The sequence below is a fragment of the Saimiri boliviensis genome, chromosome 10 (genome assembly GCF_048565385.1).
Source record: "Saimiri boliviensis isolate mSaiBol1 chromosome 10, mSaiBol1.pri, whole genome shotgun sequence".
NCBI lineage: Eukaryota > Metazoa > Chordata > Mammalia > Primates > Cebidae > Saimiri > Saimiri boliviensis.
In genome coordinates, this window is record NC_133458.1 from 38697122 (window position 1) to 38720136 (window position 23015).

Consider the following 23015-nt stretch of genomic DNA (forward strand, 5'->3'; position numbering starts at 1 on the left):
ATTGAACACAAATAGCTTTTAAACTTTTGCTAATATTTAAATAAATCTGTAATGTACATCAGTGTATATAAATATTTGCCTTATTTTCTAGTCGTTTTCTTAGAATATATTCCAAGATATGGAATGACCAGGTCCAATAACAATAATATACTTTTAATAGTACAGTTGCTGATTTACAGTAGTCTTGAATTATCCAATAAAAAAAAAGTTCATCTCTACAAAAATGGATTCTTTTACAAAAATGTCCTTAGAATTATTTTTGAAATGTTATAGCAAAATGTTAAAAGTTATCACGTTTGAAAATACAGTGAGTTCTGAGGCAAACAGTGTTACTAGCTTCTTAGGCATGTTTTTCAGCAAGAGTTTATGTATTTACTGATTATATACACTAACATGGGGAAAATATTTGACTCAGTATATAAGAGGTCCTCTGACCTCTATGTCCACTGCTCCCACATATTTGTCTGCCACAATAAATGATCCATATGTGACTTTCAGATGAATAAAACCAACAGCTGCTTTTTGTTAGCAATGGTCATAGTCTCATTCCAAAAAGGGATTCTTGTGCATCTTACATATCATCATATAGCTCCAGTGATTTCCACTTAATCTCTTTATTTTTATAGCAGCATAGTCCTATAATGTTGCTAACGAAGGTACCAAGTTAGAGTGAACATTGTTTTCATCCTGTAAAATGTCCACATTCTAAAATATTTCACATATGTGGAGATGGGAGAGTAAAATTTAAGCCAGATTTTTTTGAGTCCCTGTCTGTTTTCAATAATATTTTAGAATTTAGGCATTTTAAGAAGATACAGTCTCTTTTTTTAATGTAAGTTTTATTTAAGTCCACATTAAAAATACCTTGGCATGGGCTAAAGTTTAAACAATCCCACAAGCTGAGAGCCAAATCATGAATGAACTCCCATTCACAATTGCCCACAAAATAATAAAGTACCTGGGAATACAGCTAACAAGGGAAGTGAATGACCTCTACAAAGATAACTACAAACCACTGCTCAAGGAAATCAGGGATGACACAAACAAATGGAAAAACATTCCATGCTCATGGATAGGAAGAATCAATATCATGAACATGGCCATAGTGCTCAAAGCAATTTATAGATTCGACGCTATTACCATTAAACTACCACTGACATTCTTCACAGAATTGGAGAAAACGATATTAAAACTCATATGGAACCAAAAAAGAACCCAACTATCCAAGACAATCCTAGGCAAAAAGAATGGGAGGTATCACATTACCTGACTTTAAACTATACGACAGGGCTACAATAACCAGAACATCATGGTACTGGTACAAAAACAGACACAGTGACCAATGGAACATAATAGAGAACCCAGAAATAATACCACACACCTACAACTACCTGATCTTCAACAAATCTGACAAAAAGCAATGAGGAAAAGATTTTCTATTTAATAAATGGTGTGAGGATAACTAGCTAGCCATATACAGAAAATTGAAACTGGACCCCTTCTTTACATCTTATACAAAAATCAACTCAAGATGGATTAAAGACTTAAACGTAAAACCCCAAACTTTAAAAACCCTAGAAGAAAATCTAAGCAATACCATTTATGACATCGGCATGGACAAAAATTTCATGACAAAGATACCAAAAGTAATTGCAACAAAAGCAAAAACTGACAAATGGGATCCAATTAAACTAAAGAGCTCTGCACAGCAAACAAACAAACAAAAAATAGAAGAAGAAGAAAGAAAGAAAAAAGGAAAAAACAAACTATGCACAGAGTAAACAGACAATTTACAGAATGGGAGAAAATAATTTTTGCAAATCATGCATCTGACAAAGGTCTAATGTACAGCATTTATAAGGAACTTAAACAATTTTACAAGAGAAAGACAAACAACCTCAATAAAAAGTAGACAAAGGACATGAATAGATACTTCTCAAAATATGACACACATGCAGCAAAGAATCACATGAAAAAAGCTCAATCAAAACCACAGTGAGACAACAGCTCACACCAGTCAGAATGATTATTATTAAAAAGTCAAAAAATAACAGATGCTGGCAAGGTTGTAGAGAAAAAGGATGCTTTTACACTGCTATTAAGATTGTAAATTAGTTTAACCATTGTGGAAGACAGTGTGATGATTCCTCAAAGACCTAAAGACAGAAATACTATTCAACCCTGTAATCCCATTGCTGGTATATATCCAAAGGAATATAAATCAGTCTGCTATAAAGACACATGCATGCATATGTTCACCACAGTGCTATGTTAGCAAAATGTTATTTATAATAGTGTAAATCTGAAAATAACCTAAATGTTCATCACATAAGATTATTAAAACTAAATAGTGGTATGATACATGTTTACCTATGTAACAAACCTGTTCTTGTTTGTGGAAAGTACACACAAAAGTCTTAGGGGTGATACAACATAAGGTCAGCTACTCACTTGCACAAATGGCTCAGAAAAAAATTTGTATTGAGAAGACAATTTTTCTCTAAATTTGAGATTGTTTCAAAATTTAAAATAAAATCAGAGAGTAACCTTCAATCCACTCCACTCCACCTGTGGTTGGCAGAATAATGGTCTGCCAAAGATATCCACATCCTAATGCCCAGAACCGGGAATATGTTATTTTAGAAGGCAAAAAAGATGCAAAGATATGATTAGATTAAGAGTTTTGAGATGGAGGAGGCTATCATAGATTATCCAAGTGGACTGAATGTAACCACAGCATCTTTATAAGTGAAAATAAGAGGCAGGAAAGTCAGAGGGGGAGGACAGAAGCAGAGGTCAGAGTAATGCAATTGCTGTGGGTCAGGAGCCAAGGATCGTGGGCAGCATCTAGATGCTAGAAAAGGCAAGGAAACAGATTCTCCCCGAGAACCTCCAGAAAGAAACACATCCTGCCAATATCTTACTAGCTCCAAGATCCACTTATTACTTCTGATCTCCAAAACTGTAAGATAATCAATTTGTGCTGTTTCACTGCATATGTAGTAGTTTGTTACAGCAACAATAACAAATTAATGCAACTCCTTATGAAAGAAATATCAGGTATTTCTTTTAAAGCAAAAAAGTGATTATACAAACGTATAATTCATTACACTTCAGTAAAGACTGCAGAATAAAAGCATCATCTATGTAACACATGAAATTATCTTCCTTGCAGCTGGTAAAATAATCTTTTGTAGGGAGAGGCTTGCTTTCTAGAGAATGAACATGGGATAAGCATGTCGCAAGCAAGATGCACACAGTTGAGCTGACAAGCTGACCCCATGATTTCTATTATTAGCCATCTTTTTGCTGGGAACAATAAAACATCTCATAGTCTTAGTGGCTTAAACTCCAAACATTTATTTCTTAATTTTGAGTATTGGCTGTGGCTCTGCTGAGCCTGGCAGGGCTCCTCTTATCAGCTAGGCTTAATTCAGATATGCCTCACGTGTGTCTCATTTGGAGACCAATGTCGGAGAAGTAGCTGCTATCTAAACATGCTCTCCTTGGGGAGGAGGATGGCAAGAGTGCAAGAAAGTGATGGGCTTCTGATGGGGGGGGGGGGGGTGGAAAAAGCAACCTGTCACTTCCACTTACCTTTGAAAATTAGAAAAATGTGCCCTATCTTTGACACAAACTTGTGTCAAAGCACATGGTTTAGCCAGCATCATTCTCTCCACAAGGGTGCTCTAAATCTGCATAACTTTATGCCATAACTCTAAGTTGGTTAGGGGAAGAGATCATTCATGAGGAAATGTATTCCTCCCAGCTGTCCACATGAGTGAGGAAAGTAGTCTACTTATATGGTTGCTTAAAGGAAATTTACATGTTTACCTAAGTTTGGTATGTATTAAATAGTTGTTTTCTGTTGTGAAACTTCTTAAAGGAAAAGTAAATTTGCACACAAAACGTAATTCACAACTTGACAATATTCTAAGAATTGAAATACTTGATAGAATTCACAAAAATATTCCTAGAGATGTAACAGTAATGGAGAAGCAGAGCTGGCAAAATCAGGTCTAATATCTGTGCATCACATCTGCACTACAGCGTATCATTTGAGTACACATTTTCCACAATGAGTAGTCAACACAAATTCAGTTACAAAATACACAAGTTCTTCATCCCACCTAATTTATTTTTTCTTTTTGAGACAAGGTGAGGCTGGAGTACAGTGGCAAAATCACAGCTCACTGAAGTCTCGACCTCCTGGGTTCCAGCAGTCCTCCCACCTCAGCAGGAGTCTCCTGAGTAGCTGAGACTACCAGCATGTGCTTGGCTAATTTTTAATTTTTTTGTAGAGATGGAATGTCATTATCCTGCTGGTCTCAAACTCGTAGGCTCCAGTGATCCTCCCACCTCAGCCTCCCAGTGTTGGGATTACAGGTGTGAGTTAAGGTGCCCAGCCTAATTTCTTACTAGAGGTACTAAGTCAAAATTCCACCCACCTTTCAGGACCTGGTTAAAATCTCATCTACCCCAATAACATTAACCTTGTAATGATTTCCTCTCTCCTCTGATTCTTGAGTGTTTTGCTTTAGCCTCTATTATAAATTTTTTATTATGGTTAAGTTTTCACTGGGAGACCTAGAGAAACCCTACTTATTCTATGAGCCCAGCCAAAAAGTTCCTTTTAATCTGAAATCACCCCAACCCTCCCTAACTCCAGGTAGTTTATCACTCCCTCCTTTTCTGCTAATGGCAAAATGAGAGTTCTCTCACTTACTTTCATACTAAGAAGACTGGGAGTAGGGAAACAAAACATCTGTGAGCTCAATTAAGGCAGAGAATATAAAAATATCTTTTTCATCTTTGGTCCCCAGCATGTAATATAGCATCTAGATCAGAGTTCTTAGCCTCGAAACTGTTGACATTTGAGGCCAGACAATGACTTGCAGTGGGAACTGTCCCATGTATGATAGGATATTTAGTAGTATTGATTCTCAGTCTTGACAACCATAAATCTCTGCAGACATTGCCAAATATCCCCTGAGAGACAAAATTGCTTCCAGTTAAGATCTGCTTATTGAGATAAGAGCAGAAATTAAATATTTGTTGACTTGAAGTCAGGAATTGTCTGGGTTTTTTCCTCCCTTTTAGCTCTTCAATATCACCTAGCACTAGAAATAAGTGAAACAAACATGCTCAAATAAAAGAGTGGTTTGTAAGTTTTAAATTGAAAGAAAATCTTCCTTCTGAGCCACTGAAAGTAGAGCTGGCCAGGCGTGATGGCTCATGCCTGTAATCCCACTTTGGGAGGCCAAGATGGGTGGATCACCTGAGGTCAGGAGTTTGAGACCAGCCTGGCCAATATGATGAAACCCTGTCTCTACTGAAAATACAAAAATTGGCCAGGCATGGTGGCAGATGCCTGTAATCCTAGCTACTCTGGAAGTTGAGTCATAAGAATTGCTTGAATCCGGAGGATGTGGGTTGCAGTGAACTGAAATTGTGCCACTGAACTCCAGTCTGGGTGACAGAGTGAGGCTTTGCCCCCACCCCCAAAAAAGGTAGAGCTTACAAGGATGATAGACATTCACTCATGACAGAAATGGCATGACATGTTGGTTCATGGTATAAATTCTGGAATGTAACTGGCTGGGTTCAAATCCAGAGAGCATGGGTTTATACACCAGCTCCCAGTGTTCTAGCTCAGCAACCTCAAGAAGTCATTGAACCATGTCGCAACTCAATGTTCTGATCTTAAAATAAGGACATAAATGATTCCTACCTCATCAAGACTGTGCAAAGGTCATGAGGTTAAGATATGTAAAGTTATTGGAACAGTGCCTGACAAGTATCAGTTATTATTCAGCAAATTGGGTATCTACTATACACCAGGCATTTTACTAGTAGTAGGCAACAAAAATTTCAAGACCTCATGGAGATTTAATTCCAAAACACAAGAGGAGTACATAGTGGTGCATTGTACGTGACAGAACAACAGAGCAGCTACTGAGGTCCCATGAGTTGTTGTCCTAGACAATAGCTAAAGGAAAAAGGGTCTTATAGGGAACTGTTCTGAAGCCAGACTACACTTGATGTGTTTAAGCTATAGCAAAGAGCACAGTGAAAACTGTGAAAGATGTATTTTTAAGAAGAAAAACGTACAATTGTAAATTCTCTTTGAGGAAAAAAAAAAAAACTAAGGAAATTTTAAAATACTACAAAACAGCCAGGCGCGGTGGCTCAAGCCTGTAATCCCAGCACTTTGGGAGGCCGAGGCGGGTGGATCACGAGGTCGAGAGATCGAGACCATCCCGGTCAACATGGTGAAACCCCGTCTCTACTAAAAATACAAAAAAAAAAAAAAACTAGCTGGGCATGGTGGCGCGTGCCTGTAATCCCAGCTACTTAGGAGGCTGAGGCAGGAGAATTGCCTGAACCCAGGAGGCGGAGGTTGCAGTGAGCCGAGATCGCGCCATTGCACTCCAACCTGGGCAACAAGAGCAAAACTCCGTCTCAAAAAAAAAAAAAAAAAAAAAACTACAAAACATGTCAAAAATTTAGCAAATGTTTTGTTTGGGTAATGAGACTTTGGGCAATGCATTTTCTTTTTTTCTTCTCTATAATACCCAAATTTTGGCTGGACGCAGTCGGTGGCTCACGCCTATAATCCCAGCACTTTGGGAGGCCGAGGCGGGTGGATCAGCTGAGGACAGGAGTTCGAGACCAGCCTGGACAACGTGGTGAAACCCCATCTCTACTAAAAATACAAAAGTTAGCTGGGTGTGGTGGTGGACGCCTGTAATCCAAGCTGCTGGGGAGGTTGAGGCAGGAGAATCACTTGAACCCAGGAGGTAGAGGTTGTAGTGAGCCAAAATGTGCCACTGCACTCCAACCTAGGCAACAGAGTGAGACGCCATCTCAAAAAAAAAAAAAAAGAAAAGGAAAGGAAAAGAAAGAAAAAAAAAAGCTCGAGTTTCCTGAATATATATTATAGTACTGTAGTATTTCTAAAAAATCAAAAAGGCTTTACCAGTGAAAATACTTGTAAATAAAAGAGAATTTTGATTTATACAGAATTATTTATAATATTTCCTTCATTTTGTAGCTGAAACGTATTTTTATTTTATTTAAATGTTTTAATACATGCCTAACACAGTTTACTTATTATTATTCCATTCAATGTTTTGACACAAATTTTTTTCTGCCTACATTTTGAACACAAATTATATCTTTTCAGCTGACAGTTCACAATACAGATGTTTATCTTGTAAAATTTCTTCATATCTTCTAAAATGAAAAAAAATGCCATCCATTTAACAAAACTTTCTTCAACTGGGCAGTCAGCAAAAATGTTATAGTAATTCACTTAATGGCTCTTTCAAAATAGATCTTTCTAATTCAACAAAGTGCCAAAGAAATTGTAGAAATGGATTCCATATCTAGGAAACAAATGATATTCATAATGTCTTCACTTATGTCTAAACATTTCCATTCGTGTGTGTATTTCTTAAATTATATGCCTCAGCTACAACACAATTATAATTTAGCATTTCTATATCTAATAGCCATTTTTTAAATGATTAAGTTGCCCTTTTGAATTTGACAGAAATACAACTTTTTAAGTTTACCATTTTTGCAGCATCTTTTGGTAATTTTCTTGACACAATAAATCTATGCTTTAAAACATACAAAAATTAACATTTCACTATGAACCATAAACAAAGATTGCCAAAATAAAATTATTGAGCATGGTTTTAAATGTCTACCCTCAAGAGGCACTTAAAATGTAGCAATGATTTTTTTGTAGTTTCTATTGCTTTAGTTCCCTTAAAAAATGAAGTGTAAATCACAGAAATTCTTTACTTCTTAGAGCTGCACAGACATTTAAAAGAGAGAGAGGTACAGGAGAAAAGGAAATAAGCGTATACATTAAGAGTAATTCAGAGCGCTAGGCACAGTGGCTTATGCCTGTAATCCCAGCACTTTGGGGGGCCAAGGCTGATGGATCACCTGTGGCCAGGAGTTTGAGATCAGCCTGGCCAACAAGACAAAACCCCATCTCTACTAAAAATACAAAAATTAGCCAGGCATGGTGGTAGATGCCTGTAATTCCAACTACTCAGGAAGCTGAAGCAGGAGAATTGCTTGAACCCAGGAGGCTGAGATTGCAGTGAGCTGAGATTGTGCCGCTGCACTCCGGCCTGGGTGACAGAGTGAGAATCTGTCTCAAAAAAAAAAAAAAAAAAACCATGAGTAACTCAGAGAAATTCTAAGCATTATCACTATAGATTTGCAGGAATGGGGAATGGAGAGATCTTGAATAATTGTGAATGTATATAATCTCCTGTTGCCTCCACACTCCTTCTATATTCTTTTTATTTTCTTCCACTTTTACACTGCGGGTGAACTGTAGTGCAGGAGTCTGATTGCTAGTGAATAAAGAGGGGAGTTATAAAAATTTTTCTCTCTCATCCAACAAAACAAGTCAGTATAAAACATACTTGTCAATAAAAGCTATGTTTAACAGACCAAAAAACTGTATATATTCTTGAAAATGAACACCAAAATTTTATTTTGGTTGATGCAAGGTAAATTCAATTCTTTACAAATATTGTTACTTTCTTTTAAATTTTATATAATATTTGATATATATCATACTATTATCAACAGTGCTTATTTAAAATATTTTTTCAATAGAATTAAATTTTTATGATAGCTTTTTATCTGTTAAAATATCTATGTATGTGCAAAAATTTTGCGTTTTATAGCTAGACATGAGACTATGGATACAAAAAGATCTTAATCATTAAGCATATTTTTATATTACATCTTTATGTTTTCTGCCAACACAGTATCAGAATATTTTAATCACAAATATTCTTAAGGATAGCTCTTAACAATATTCGACATTTCAAAATAATACAAAATTTCTATTTTAAAACTAAATGTTACTTAAAGTTATTTCCTTTCCTAAACAAATAAAAAGCAACAAGAAAAACCACTCATCCAGTTAGCAATCTTCTTACCTTCCTTTAGTCACATGTAGTACCAAGAATAAGGTGTCTACTTAACATTTTTCTTCTTTCCATAACTCGCCATTGATTGTGGGTATCTATCCATAAAGAGAAATTATGTGTGAATGCCAGCATGCATAGAAATGTAATTCATAACATATAAGTATTAAATCAAAACCTTAGACACAAACCAATGTCATCCCAAGAATGTAACACACTTGAGGACAAGCTTGCTCTAAAGCCAACTCTGTCAGCAGACACCACTTTTATTTCATGTACTCCCTTTCTCTGGCACTTCTTTTCTTCCTGCTATCAAAAATATGATTTCTTAAAAAGCCACTAGCAAGTTAGTAAAAATTGCTTTAATTTATAGTTGGTCTATTCATTTGCTAGGGCTGCCGTAACAAAACACCACAAATGGGGTGGCTTAAACAAAAACTAATTTTCTCATGGTTCTGTTGGCTGCAAATTTACTGAGGTGCCAGTGGGGTAAGCTTCCTCTGAGGTCCTCAACAGAAAATCTGTTCCAGGCATTTTCTTACCTTTTAGATAACTGTTGTTTAGATTAGTGATCCCCAACCTTTTTGGCACCAGGAACCGACTTTGTGGCAGACAATTTTTCTACACAAGTTGGGGGACAGGGGTGTTTCAGGATGAAACTGTTCCACCTGAGATCATTAAGCATCAGATTCTCATAAGGAGCCCACAAACTAGATCCCTTACAAAGTGGTTCACAAGCGGGTTCACACTCCTATGAGAATCCTCTGGCTGATCTGACAGGAGGCAGAGCTCAGGTGATAATGCTTGCTGGCCTGTGGCTCACCTCCTGTTGTGCTGCCTGGTTCCTAACAGGCCAAGGACCAGGTCTGGTCAATGACCCAGGGGTTAGAGACCCCTGCTTTAGGTGACTGCCCTTTAGATGATAGGCCTTTTCATATAAGTCATCCTCTGAGCACAAGCACCCTGGTGTCTCTCTGCATGTTCTAACCTCCCCTGTTTATAAGGACTCAGGTTGGATATTAAGTTAGGGCCCAAACTAATGGCCTCACTTTAACTTAAACACCCATTTAAAGGCTCTATCTCCAAAACTGGCCACATTCTCAGGTACTTGGGTATGGGCTGTCAAGAGTAAATTTTAGGGGGAAAGAAAGCTCACAACACTTGGATATAACAGTAAATTCACAAAGTGAAGACAATTAACTCAGTCAGGGACTGAAACACATCCAGTGGTGAATACATCTTTTCTCCATGACAGAAAAGAGCCATATGGCTCCAAATGGCTCTGAATTTTAATGAAAGAAATGAAGTAATAAATGGGTTAAGGCTAACCATAAAATAAAAATTTAAAATATAATTCCTTCATTTGGAAGTGTTTCACTAATTTTTTAAAACTATATAAGAAATACTGTCTATGCTTCCCCTTTACTAAGCCATAGAATCTATGTAGATTTTACATAGAGAGCCAACAAATGATGCTAAGAAGCAGTACATGCTTAAGTATGTTAGAGATGCAATAGATACTTGAGCAACAAAAGTCACAATTACAGAAAACTTAGTTCCTACTGCAAAAGGACAAGGGGAATGAGATTGTAATTTTAAAGAGTCGCTTGCAATTTTTATTAAATATTGATCATTTCCACATCCTAGAAGTAATTGCTTAGTTGTTTCTCTTCCCTTTCACCTCTTTGAAAAAAATAAAAATAATTAAAAAGCTTTATGGTCAGTATGTTTTATTTTAAAATTAATGATGGAGCAATCTACAAAAAGAATTTTCTGTTCTAAAAGCCATTTGGGGGAAATAAAGATTGTAAGATTTTCTTCTCATCAAACTATCCAATAATGCCTTCATAAGATTTTCTTACATAGATGTAAATAAGTTATCTTAAATATACAAGTACTGTTTTTGACCAATAGATACATTATTAAACAGATACATTTGTCTCCTAGTTTCATATACCTAAGCTTTTTAAGTAATGGGAAAAAATTCATTCATGAAAGAAACAGAAGGGAACCATTTCATAGAGTTAAGAATCCTTTTATAGTTGGGATATTCACCAATAATTTACATGTTCATTTAAGTTTTTATGCATATGGCCTGCTTAAAACAAAGTACACATGTTCCATATTACAAAGATGAAAAAAATTATATTTATTCAATTATGGTTCATACATTTAATAAAAATTCTTTTGTGTCTAAACTTAAGACTAAACATCCATATGTATATGTGATTATTTTTCTTCCTTCTCGCCTGTGCTTTTCATGTGGAATTTATGAATAAAAAGTATTTCTAAAATGTGAATAAAGTCATGAAAGAATAACAAAAACTGAAAAAAATACCTACTTGTAATTTTAAATTGCTCTTAAAACCATAGAGAAAATATCTTGTATGTTAGTTAACTTCATTAAGCTATAAATTATTAGCTATAAATTATAAGTTAAATTCATTCACTATAAATTAAATTTCTGAACATTGCATTTGATTTCTCATTAACTATGAAAAATCAGAACTTCGTATTTATACATGAAAATGGTTTTTCTCCTGGATGTAAATAGAGTGCACTTAAGAATTCTGAAAACTTACCAAACTAAAGCTAGCTAATGAAATGTTAACAATAATATTCAAAACATGAATAAAATCCATACCTTAATAATATCTAAAGACAATGAAAGGGATTTATGTGAATGAATCATCTTTTGTCCAACTCTATCACTTGTATGTTTTATTAATGGCTATATTATGAATGTTTAAATCCCTGTCCTGGCACACTTCCAATGCTCATGCCTCTGGTAGTTTATTTGTATACTCAGTCCATCTGTAGCCCTTATGTTGACTGAACCCACAAACAGAGAAAATCAAGAATCCCTGTACAGATTTGTTTGTGATTGCCCTTATATTTGAGCCTATTCCAGCCTTGCACCTTGGGGCTTAGGCTTTGATCCTTATACTCATACCCCACACAATTGTTAAAAGACATGCAGTATCACTTACACAGTAAAACCATTGAGAAAAGCATATTCCTCAGCTGTTAATCCATATATATCTTCACAAGATAATTCCACACCTTTCTGAAGAAGACTTCTTTGTACACATGTTGCTTCACCACTGACAGCAATAATAAGAGCTGTTCTAGAGCAAGAGATAGAAATGAATGCTCATTTAAAGATCTTACACATGCCTCATTTTTTAAAAGTCAGTCTTCTCAGTTTAATACTCAAATGTAGGACCTCTATCAGAAAGAGTCAAGGCAAGAATGTAAAAAGTACAGCAGATCTGCTCAAAAAAGTGTGCCAACCACAGATCATATCATGGAGTCTAAACATGAACAGCACCTAGGAAGCAGCTAGCTCAATCCTTTTCAATCTCTTCTCCCTGGAAGCCCAGTGTTTTCAAAAACATGTCTCAAAATTCCATGAAGGAGTGTGTCTGGGATTTTAGGTCCCCTGACCCCACTTAACCAACAACAGTTGGTCTTCTATGTAAGAATCTAATGTTAAATTCTAATAATAAATGATAAATGAATAATAATAATAACCAATCAACCAGGTCCAACTGTTTGATTTTACAAAGGGAAAAACAAATCCTGAGAGCTTAGGTAATTTGTCCAAAAGCATGTGAGCATACATCTTATGGTTCTTATGGTTCTATATTTTCCCAATATCATATATATTTGTTTTGTGTATACACACACACGAACACAGATATAGACACACACATACACATACACACATATGCATATAATCCTATTAGGTACGTATAGTTATGTGCTATTTTATTTAACTTTATTAATTATACCTTTGATAATTATCTGTAGCATTCACATCAGCCCCTTTATCCAGAAGAAATTTTAGCATTTTTGGATTACATTTAATAACAGCAAGTAATAGTGGAGTACACCCATCCTGAAAAAAATTATTTCAAAATGATTAAAATATTGTACCAAATTTTCATGTTTTTTAGATTTAAGTTCAACTTAAAATATTTGTGCATGAGAACTTTCGAATATACACTTTAACTCTTAAAAGATTTTAATACACAATAAAATATGATTTTTCAAAGACCAAGAAAACAAATCAGTGTTGAGCCAAAAAAAATTAAAGTTTCCATTTTAGGCTTGATTCAAATTGTAGGCAAGAGCAGCCTAGAATAAGTAAGTGATGAACACTTGGCATTTAATGTAAGTATTTCATACCATCAATTCACATTTCATAATGTTGTATGTTCAGATTTCCATTGGGTTTCATTTAAACCTCCAAGGCTGGCACTTATTTTGGCTGTCATGTAGACAAGATATTAGTAAACTAAAGTATCAATATGCTTTCTTTAAAAATTTATCGGGTATGCATACTGCCTCAATAGAAGACTCAGATTAATTTTAATATTATGTGATGTTAATTCAACCATTATTATTAATGAGTATATTAACAAAATTAAAAAAGGTGGGTTTTATTTTTATCAATACCCAGGTATAAGATAATTAAATATCCCTTATTTGTTATGACCCTTTAAACAATTATAGTTATTAAATATAGTGTTACTTTGTAGGTCAGAATTACAATCTGCAATAAAATAAAGACGGACTTTAAGAGAAGAAAACTTTTATCAGTTTTTGATAATCTCTTCCCTTTCTCCCCAGTTTTCAGTTTGGAAAACTCATTTTTTATGTAACGTCTTTCAACATAGATGAATTATCTGAAACACTCCAGTTGCCTTCTAAATACAGGATTTTTTCTTTAATAGAAAATCACCTTATTTTTAGCTTCCAGATCAGCTTTGTGTTTAAGCAGTTTTTCAACTAATGAGAAACTTTTACCACAAACTGCATAGTGAAGAGCAGTATTGTAACAAAAATCCATCAGATTTGGGTCTGCACCATAGTTTAGAAGAATGTTAGCGCAATCCTCTTTTTGACACTGTACTGCCTGTTAATGCAACAAGAGTAGATGAGTAAACAATTTACTATTTGGTATATGAAAAATTGATTTAATATTATGACAATACTATTTAATACTATGATAAATGAGTTTAATACTATGTTTTAAAATATGAAAATCAACAAAACTAGGAGAACTCAAACACATTCCAATTGAAAAAGAAAAATTATGACATACCACAATCAATGGGGATTTGTTTTCACTATCTTGGACATTTATTTTGCATTTCTGCTCAATTAGGAAAAGTACAACATTTGTATGTCCATTAGCACAGGCCAGGTGCAAAGGTGTTCTATGTCAATAAAACAAAACACAAAGTTAGAGATAAGTCTTCATTTGAGAAGTTACTTACTTTACCCCAAAACAGACCAGATTTTACATTGGTAAGATATTTGCTTCATGCACATTTTTCTATTTAAACAAATTTACATTAATTACACTTTCTTTTTATTGAACTTTCAAGGCTGTGCAAGTGTGTTGAAGATCAAATATTTAACTGATTTCACTTCAAGGAAAACTTAACTATAATGAGTTGAAAAATATAAAAATGAACCTTTTATTGAACTGTCAGGTCTGTGCAAGTGTATTGAAGATCAAATATTTAACTGATTTCACTTCAAGGAAAACTTAAATATAATGAGTTGAAAAATCAATTTTTAAAAAATACCAAAATGGTGTCTGGGCCTTGGAAAAGATAATAAAGTTAGGTATCACAATAAAATTTAGAAATTATATTTAAAATCTGAGATACATCTAATAGTAACTGGAGAAAAGGATATAACTTAATCAATGACATGCTATCCGTAATTGTGCGTTTGCCTTTACTCAGTGATTAAAGTTGGCATTTGTATCTGAGAAAAGGTGAATGTCTAAGGACTTTCTAAGTTGTAGATCTTAACCTTAATTTATTACCCTAATTTCTACTTCTCAGAGAACCCTATTCTAGGTAGCCTACCAAAAACCAGATATACAATAATGAAGTGTGACAGAAGACTAATTAGATCCATTTAAATTTTGCAGTGTTAGCCTGGACTGGCCCTCAATAAACTTTTATCTATTTCTAAGGTGATATCAACGATAGCCTTGTTTTAGATAATTTTATAATACCAAGGCCATATGTAAATAACCCATATTCCAAAAAAAAACCTAAATATATTTTCCTTGTTTCACTTTAGCACCCCAAAGTACTCTATGCATACCTTAAATAGACCCGGTATTGACACACAGGCGTTGCAAAAAGGTGACCCTCAAAAATAACTAATTAAAAATAAGGTAACTTTCAAAAAGATACACTAATAAGACCCACAAACAATAACTTATCATCTCTGGCAATAAACTAACAAAATATAAAAATAATTCAAAAAAATGGGGAAAGCTAAATTTCTAATTAAGTTTACCTTAATGTAACTCTGGAAGGCAAGACTGTAATATAACTACAATATAAAAAGCAAAATTCTAACCAATTATGTTATTGTTTAGCTGAAGAGAAAGCACAATCAGGAAGAGGATGGTCACCTAGGACAACAGAATAAAATGAAATTTATCCATAAATCATAATTAATTAAATTCAGATTGGAAAAGACTATCTGAATTTAAGGAACTAACAAAGAAGTACTTTGATATAGGACAAAAATAATTCATTAAACACCATGGTCTAAATTGAGTTTCCCTCAAAACTATCCACCTTACTTTACTGTGATTCCATCCTTACCAAGCAAATTTCTGTGACTAATTTCTCAGTAATCCTGATACAATGAAGCACCAATTAACCTTTCGATTCACATCCATAATTTGGCTTAAGGATAAAATTCCTTATGTAATAGTGTTTTTAGAGCCCTCAATCCAAACACAACACAGGGCCAAATAGGTTTAAACCCATCAAAGATAACTCCTTGCAGTAGACAGCAAATCCTGGCAAAGATTTTCATGTTTCTCCTTCATCTGTCATTAAATACAATCTTGAGAATTTAGTTCCAAGGAAGTTCGGTGGTTCCCATCCAATTTTTAGATATGATTCTCCCTCCAACTCCAGTTTTATCTTTTAACTACATGAGAAGTAAGAAAAGATCTAAAATTGATACCCTATCATCAAAATTGAAAGAGCTGGAGAAGCGAGATCAAAAAAACTCAAAAGCTAGCAGAAGACAAGAAATAACTAAGTTCAGAGCAGAACTAAAGGAGATGGAGACACAAAAAACCCTTCCAAAAATTAATAAATCCAGGAGGTGGATTTTTTAAAACATCAACAAAATTAGACAGACAACTAGCCAGATTAATAAAAAAGAAAAGGGAGAAGAATCAAACAGATGCAGTAAAAAATAATAAAGGGGATATCACCACAGATTCAACAGAAATACAAACAACCATCAGAGATTACTACAAACAACTGTACCCACATAAACTAGTAAATCTGGAAAAAATTGATAAATTCCTGGACACTTGTACCCTCCCAAGCCTAAACCAGGAAGACATCAAAACCCTAAATAGACCAATAACAAAGGCTGAAGTTGAAGCAGCAATGAATAGCCTACCAACCAAAAAAAAGCCCAGGTTCAGATGGGTTCACAGCTGAATTTTAGCAGACATACAAAGAGGAGCTGGTACCACTCCTTCTGAAACTATTCCAAACAATCCAGAAAGAGTGAATCCTTCACAAATAATTTTATGAGACAAACATCATCCTGATATCAAAACCTGGCAGAGACTCAACAAGAAAAGAAAACTTCAGGCCAATATCCATGATGAACAAAATTGCAAAAATCTTCAATAAAATACTGGCAAACCCACTGCAGCAGCACATCAAAGAGCTTATCCATCACAATCAGGTAGGCATCATCCCAGGGATGCAAAGCTGGTTCAACATACACAAGTCTATAAATGTAATCCACCACATAAACAGAACCAAAGACAAAAACCACATAAGTATCTCAACAGACGCAGAGAAGACCTTTGACAAAATTCAGCAGCCCTTTATATTAAAACTCTTAATAAACTAGGTATCAACAGCCCTTTATGCTTAAAACTCTCAATAAACTAGGTTCCAATGGAATGTATCTCAAAATAATAAAAGCTATTTATGACAAACCAACAGCCGATATCATACTGAATGGGCAAAAACTGGAAGCATTCCATTTGAAATCTGGCACTAGACAAGAATGCCCTCTCTCACCACCCTTATTCATATGGTTTTGGAAGTTCTAGCCAGAGCAATCAGGCAAGAAAAAGAAATAAAGTGTATTCAAATAGGAAAGGAGGAAGTCAAATTGTCTCCATTAACAGATGACATGATTGTATATTTGGAAAATCCCATCATCTCAGCCCAAAATCTCTTTAAACCGATAAGCAACTTGAGCAAAGTTTCAGGATACAAAATCAATGTGCAGAAATCACAAGCATTTCTTATACATCAATAACAGACTAACAGAGAGCCAAATCAAGAACAAACTGCCATTCACAATTGCTACAAAGAGAATAAAATACCTAGGAATACAACTAAAAAAGTAAGTAAAGGATCTCTTCAAGGAGAGCTACAAACCGCTGCTCAAGGATATTAGAGAGGACACAAACAGATGGAAAAACACCCCAGTTTCATGGTTAGAAAGAATCAATATTGTGAAAATAGCCATACTGCCCAAAGTAATTTATAGATTCAACACTATCCCCATCAAGCTACCTATGACCCTCTTCACAGGACTGGAAAAAAAACACCTTAAACTTCATATGGAACCAAAAGAGAGCCCACATAGCCAAGACAATTCTAACCAAAAAGTACAAAGCTGGAGACATCACACTGCCTGACTTCAAACTATACTACAAGGCTACAGTAATCAAAACAGCATGGTACTGGTACCAAAACAGAGCAATGGAACAGAACAGAGGCCTTGGAGGAAACGCCACACATCTACAACCATCCGTTCTTTGACAAACCCGACAAAAACAATCAATAGGGAAAAAATTCCATGTTAAGTAAATGGTGTTGGGAAATCTGGCTAGCCATGTGCAGAAAGCAGAAACTGGACCCCTTCCTGACACCTTACACTAAAATTAATTCCAGATGGATTAAAGACTTAAAACATAAGACCTAACACCATAAAAACCCTAGAAGAAAACCTAGGCAAAACCATTCAGGACATAGGCATAGGCAAAGACTTCATGACCAAAACACCAAAAGCAATGGCAACAAAAGCCAAAATAGACAAATCAGATCTAATGAAACTCCAGAGCTTCTGTACAGCAAAAGAAACAATCACTAGAGTGAACTGGCAACCAACAGAATGGGAAAAAATTATTGCAATCTACCCATCTGACAAAGGGCTCATATCCAGAATCTGCAAAGAACCGAAACAGATTTACAAGAAAAGAAACAAACAAACCCATTCAAAAGGGGGCAAAGGACATGAACAGATACTTTTCAAAAGAAGACATATATGAGGCCAACAAACATATGAAAAAATGCTCATCATCACTGGTCATTAGAGAAATGCAAATCAAAACCACATTGAGATACCATCTCACACCAGTTAGAATGGTGATCATTTAAAAATCTGGAGACAACAGATGATGGAGAGGATATGGAGAAAAAGGAACACTTTCACACTGCTGGTTGGACTGTAAATTAGTTCAACCATTGTGGAAGGCAGTGTGGCGATTCCTCAAGGACCTAGAAATAGAAATGCCATTCGACCCAGCAATCCCGTTACTGGGTATATACCCAAAGGATTATAAATTGTTCTATTATAAAGACACATACACACATATGTTCATTGTGGCATGGTTTACAATAGCAAAGACTTGGAACCAACCCAAATGTCCATCAAAGATAGACTGGATAAAGAAGATGTGGCACATACACACCATGGAATACTATGCAGCCATAAAAAATGATGAGTTCATGTCCTATGGATGAATCTGGAAACCATCATTCTCAGCAAACTGACACAAGAACAGAAAACCAAACACCACATATTCTCACACATAGGCAGATGTTGAACAATGAGAACACATGGACACACAGAGGGGAGTATCACACACTGCGGTCAGCTGGGGGGACTAGGGGAAGGACAGCAGGGAGTGGGAAGAGTAGGGAGGGATAATGTGGGGAGAAACCAGATATAAATGATGGGGGGATGAAGGTGGTAAACCACCTTTCTATGTATGTACCTATGCAACAATTCTGCATGATCTGCACATGTACCCCAGAACCTAAAGTACAATTTAAAAAAAAAGACATATACTTAAAGCTACAGGTGCTTTAAACCTAACAATGGGCTGGATATATCTACATTAAACACTCTCCTGGAAAACCTCCATTTAAATAACAGGTACAGTGCTAAGGGTAGAGGAATTGAGAAAGAGGGAAGCAAATGGGAATAGCCATTATGTTCTTTTTTAGGCTCTGTAATTACATCTCTGTTTGTAATAAAACTTGGGAGCATCAAAAAAAAAAAAGAAGAAGTAACAATATAAACTAAAGTCTTAAATTGGGAGTATAATATATTGGCAAAAGTTAAGGATTTTTTGACAAATAGAATAATATTGATTTAAAAATGTTTCTCTAAGATATCTGTAAATATACTTTTTGCATCCAGCTGTTCCAAAAAATAGAAACATTTTGTTTTTGTTTTTGACATTAGGTGGAAAACATTCATATTGGCCTTGAAGCATTTACATTATATGTGTAAACATATAAGTGGTCACAACAAATTTTTTTTTTTTTTTTTTGCTGCTTGCTCCAATTGTGAGCTCTAAAATTTAAAATAAATGAATGTAAATGTTAACTCTGTACGTCTTTAAAATTGTTTCATTTTGTTTTTTTAAACTAAGATGACTTCTTTAAAAGGCTGTCAAATATTCTAAGTAAAATCCTTCTTTGCAAGATTCTCTTGACGGTTTGAGTGAATACAATGAACCTTTTAGTGTTTCGTACATGCTCGACCTAGATTAGTTCTTGTTTTCAGACTTTATGCAAATGACCCCAGGCTATATTGTTTAATACCTCCTTAGAAAGTGGAATCTTTCATGGCTATTTTATTTTACTGAATTCACAGCTGATTTCCTAAGTTCTTGGAGCTTAATATGAGTCATGAAATTTATGAGCTTTATTACTGAAGGCTTTAGAGTCAAGTTGGTGAAAGAGTGAGGTATACAGCAGGATGCAGCAGACATTTTTGGAGGACCTATTGGGAATCCATTTACTTTCTTTCCAGTAAGAGCTGTGTGTGTGTGTGTGTGTGTGTGTGTGTGTGTGTGTGTGTGTGATATCGTATTTTATTTTTATTTTTTTAACAAAATTAAACTTCATTAGGTATTTACATTTCATTGAGTAAACAAAAGCCTTAATCTATGGGATCAAGATCAGGAAAAACATTTATCTCTCTCAGGCTATGTATTTTCTGGGTCTGTTAACACACGACTTTATTTGTATTTTTTTTTACTTTATTTTTATTTGTTTACTTTTTGTGTTTTCTCTTCACATTTGTTTTTTCATGTTCATATATAAACTGTCACAGTATTTCTTAGACATCATTAATGGATAGTAATCTTAATTTTTTTAAACATATATTTTGTTGCACTTTAGGTTCTGGGGTACATGTGAAGAACACACAGGATTGCTGCATAGGTACATACATGGCAAGCTGGTCTGCTTATGCTAGTTCCCCTGTCCTTTTTTTTTTTGACCAGAAATTCCAACTTTCAGTATTATTGTTTTTACTAGAAAAAATATCTAACAATATTTTTCTATTAGGCTATTAACATGAAAATATGCTTGCATAAGACCTCAGAGACCTTCAGCGAAATGCTTCCAAAATGAGTCTTTGAAACATTTGATAAAACACTGTGATTTACCTTATTAAAAATTCAAACAAAACAAATAGTTCTCAATAACCATTTCACTCTATCCACTTTCCTCTGCCCACATTTCATGTCTCTAAGAAACAGTGATTTAAGTATATGTCCTTTAAGATTTTATCTTTCTCATTTTCAATCTCTCTTTCTCTACACGTGCACACACACACACACACACACACACACACACACACACGTTCAAACAGAAATATGAGATTTTTTTCATTCAGCTTTATTGAGGTATAATTTATAATAAAATTATACAATTTTATGAATGTTGACCAATAAATGTATGGTCAATAGTCAATTCTTTCCCATCCTCCATATCTAAAACCACTGGTAACTAGTAATTTGCATTATGTCACCTTACTTTTTTTAGATTTGGGGTGCACATATGCAGATTTGCTACATGGGTTTCTTGCATAATGCTGAGTTTCTGCTGAACTCATTACCCAAACAGTGAACATAGTATCTCACAGGTAGTTTTTCAACTCTCATGCCCATCCCACCCTTCCTCCATTTGGAGCTCCTAATGTCTATTATTTCCACCTTTACATCCATGTGATAGAGATAATTTCATATCCTCTGTTTCAATTTGGATGCCTTTTATTTCTTTCTCCTGCCTGATTTTTCTGGCTAGGACTTCCAGTATTATGCTGGATAGAAATGGTGAGAACAGAGAGTAGACATCTTTGTCTTATTCCAATTATTAGGAGGAATGCTTTCAACTTTTTCACATTTAGTATGATGTTGGTTGTGTGTTTGTTATAGATGGCCCTTATTATTTTGAGGTATGTTCCTTCAATGCCTAGTTTGTTGAGGGTTTTTACAATGAAAGGATGTTGAATTTTATCAAATGCTTTTTCTGCAACTTTTGAGATGATCATCTGGTTTTTGTTTTTAATTCTGTCTATGTAATGAATCACACTTGTTGATTTGCATATGTTGAATCATCCTTGTATACCTGAAATAAAACCCTCTTGATTGTGTTGAATTAGCTGTTTGACGTACTGCCGGATTTGGTTTGGTAGTATTTTGCTGATTTTTGTGTCTTATATTCATCAGGAATATTGGACTGCAGTTTCCTTTGTTGTTTCCTGTATGCTACTATGCCTTTACCTTTTCTATAATTTCATGTAAACGTAGGCATTTGTGCCTGATTTCTTTCAGTTAGTATGACACTTTTGAGATTCACCCATGTTTGCATATATCCATAATTCATTGCTTCTATTGCTGAATAGTATCTTTAAATTATCCTATTTATATGTGTATGTATGTATGTATTCATCCTTTCATTCACTTATTTGAAAAATATTAAGCACTCACTATGGCTAAGCAGGGTTCTAGGTGATGAAGATATATAAGTGAACAAAATATATGGAAATACCTTTTTTTAATAAATCATACATGTTAGTAGAAGAGGTAAACAAAACAACTTAAAAGATACAAAGTACACCAGACAATATTAAGTTCTAATGAGAAAAGCAGGGAAGAAGTGTAGGAAATGCCAGTGAGAGGAAAAGGGTACAATTATAGATAAAGAATAGCCAGGGAAGGCCTCACTACTAAAGTAACAATTGAATAACACCTAAAGGAAGTGAAAGAGCAAGTCATATGACTGAGGGAAAAGCACCCCAGGCAGAGTTCCAGCAAGTCCAAAAACCCTAAATGCATGTCTTGCATTTCTGTGGAACAGTAAGAAGGCAGTGTAGCTGGAGGTAAACAAATGAAAGAGTTGCAGGGCATAAAATCAGAGAAGTAAACTGGGTGAGGATGAAAGAAATTACCTAGCCATAATAAAGGCTATGCATGAAAGTCCATAGCTAACATCAAGTTCAATAATAATAATAAAAAAAAGGAAAGCTTTTCCTCTGCGATCAACAGCTAAGAAAGGATGATGACTTCTATTAGCCATAGTATTGGAAGTTCCAGCCAGAGGAAATAGACAAGACATGAAATAAAAAACATCCAAATCAGAAAGAAAGAAGCAAAACTGTTTGTTTGCAAATGACATGATCTTAGACCCAGAAATGGGAAGTTACCATCAAAGAACAAGTTTCAGTCAAGTAATGTAAGCTCTAGAGATCTGTTGTAAAACATTGTACCTATAATCAACAGTGATATGTTAACACTTAAAAATCTTTTAAGATGGAAAAAAAAACATCAAAAGAGAATAGATATCATGTTGAGTGCTCTTATAAAAATAACTGTCCAGCATAAAATTCGCACATTTTGGCCGGGTGCGGTGGCTCAAGCCTGTAATCTCAGCACTT

General features: G+C 34.8%; 1 protein-coding gene across 1 annotated transcript in view; it reads right to left on the reverse strand.

Moving 5' to 3' along the window:
• ANKRD7 (ankyrin repeat domain 7) overlaps positions 1 to 23015 on the reverse strand; it is a 1180453-nt gene that overhangs the window by 1144241 nt on the left and 13197 nt on the right. Inside the window, exons 2-6 of the mRNA XM_010343808.3 lie at positions 14074 to 14188; positions 13711 to 13884; positions 12758 to 12864; positions 11954 to 12091; positions 8976 to 9061 (exon numbers count right to left, since the gene is read on the reverse strand). Of these exons, the coding sequence (XP_010342110.3) occupies positions 9013 to 9061; positions 11954 to 12091; positions 12758 to 12864; positions 13711 to 13884; positions 14074 to 14188 (583 nt within the window). The 3' untranslated portion in view covers positions 8976 to 9012. The remainder of the gene's footprint in view (positions 1 to 8975; positions 9062 to 11953; positions 12092 to 12757; positions 12865 to 13710; positions 13885 to 14073; positions 14189 to 23015) is intronic.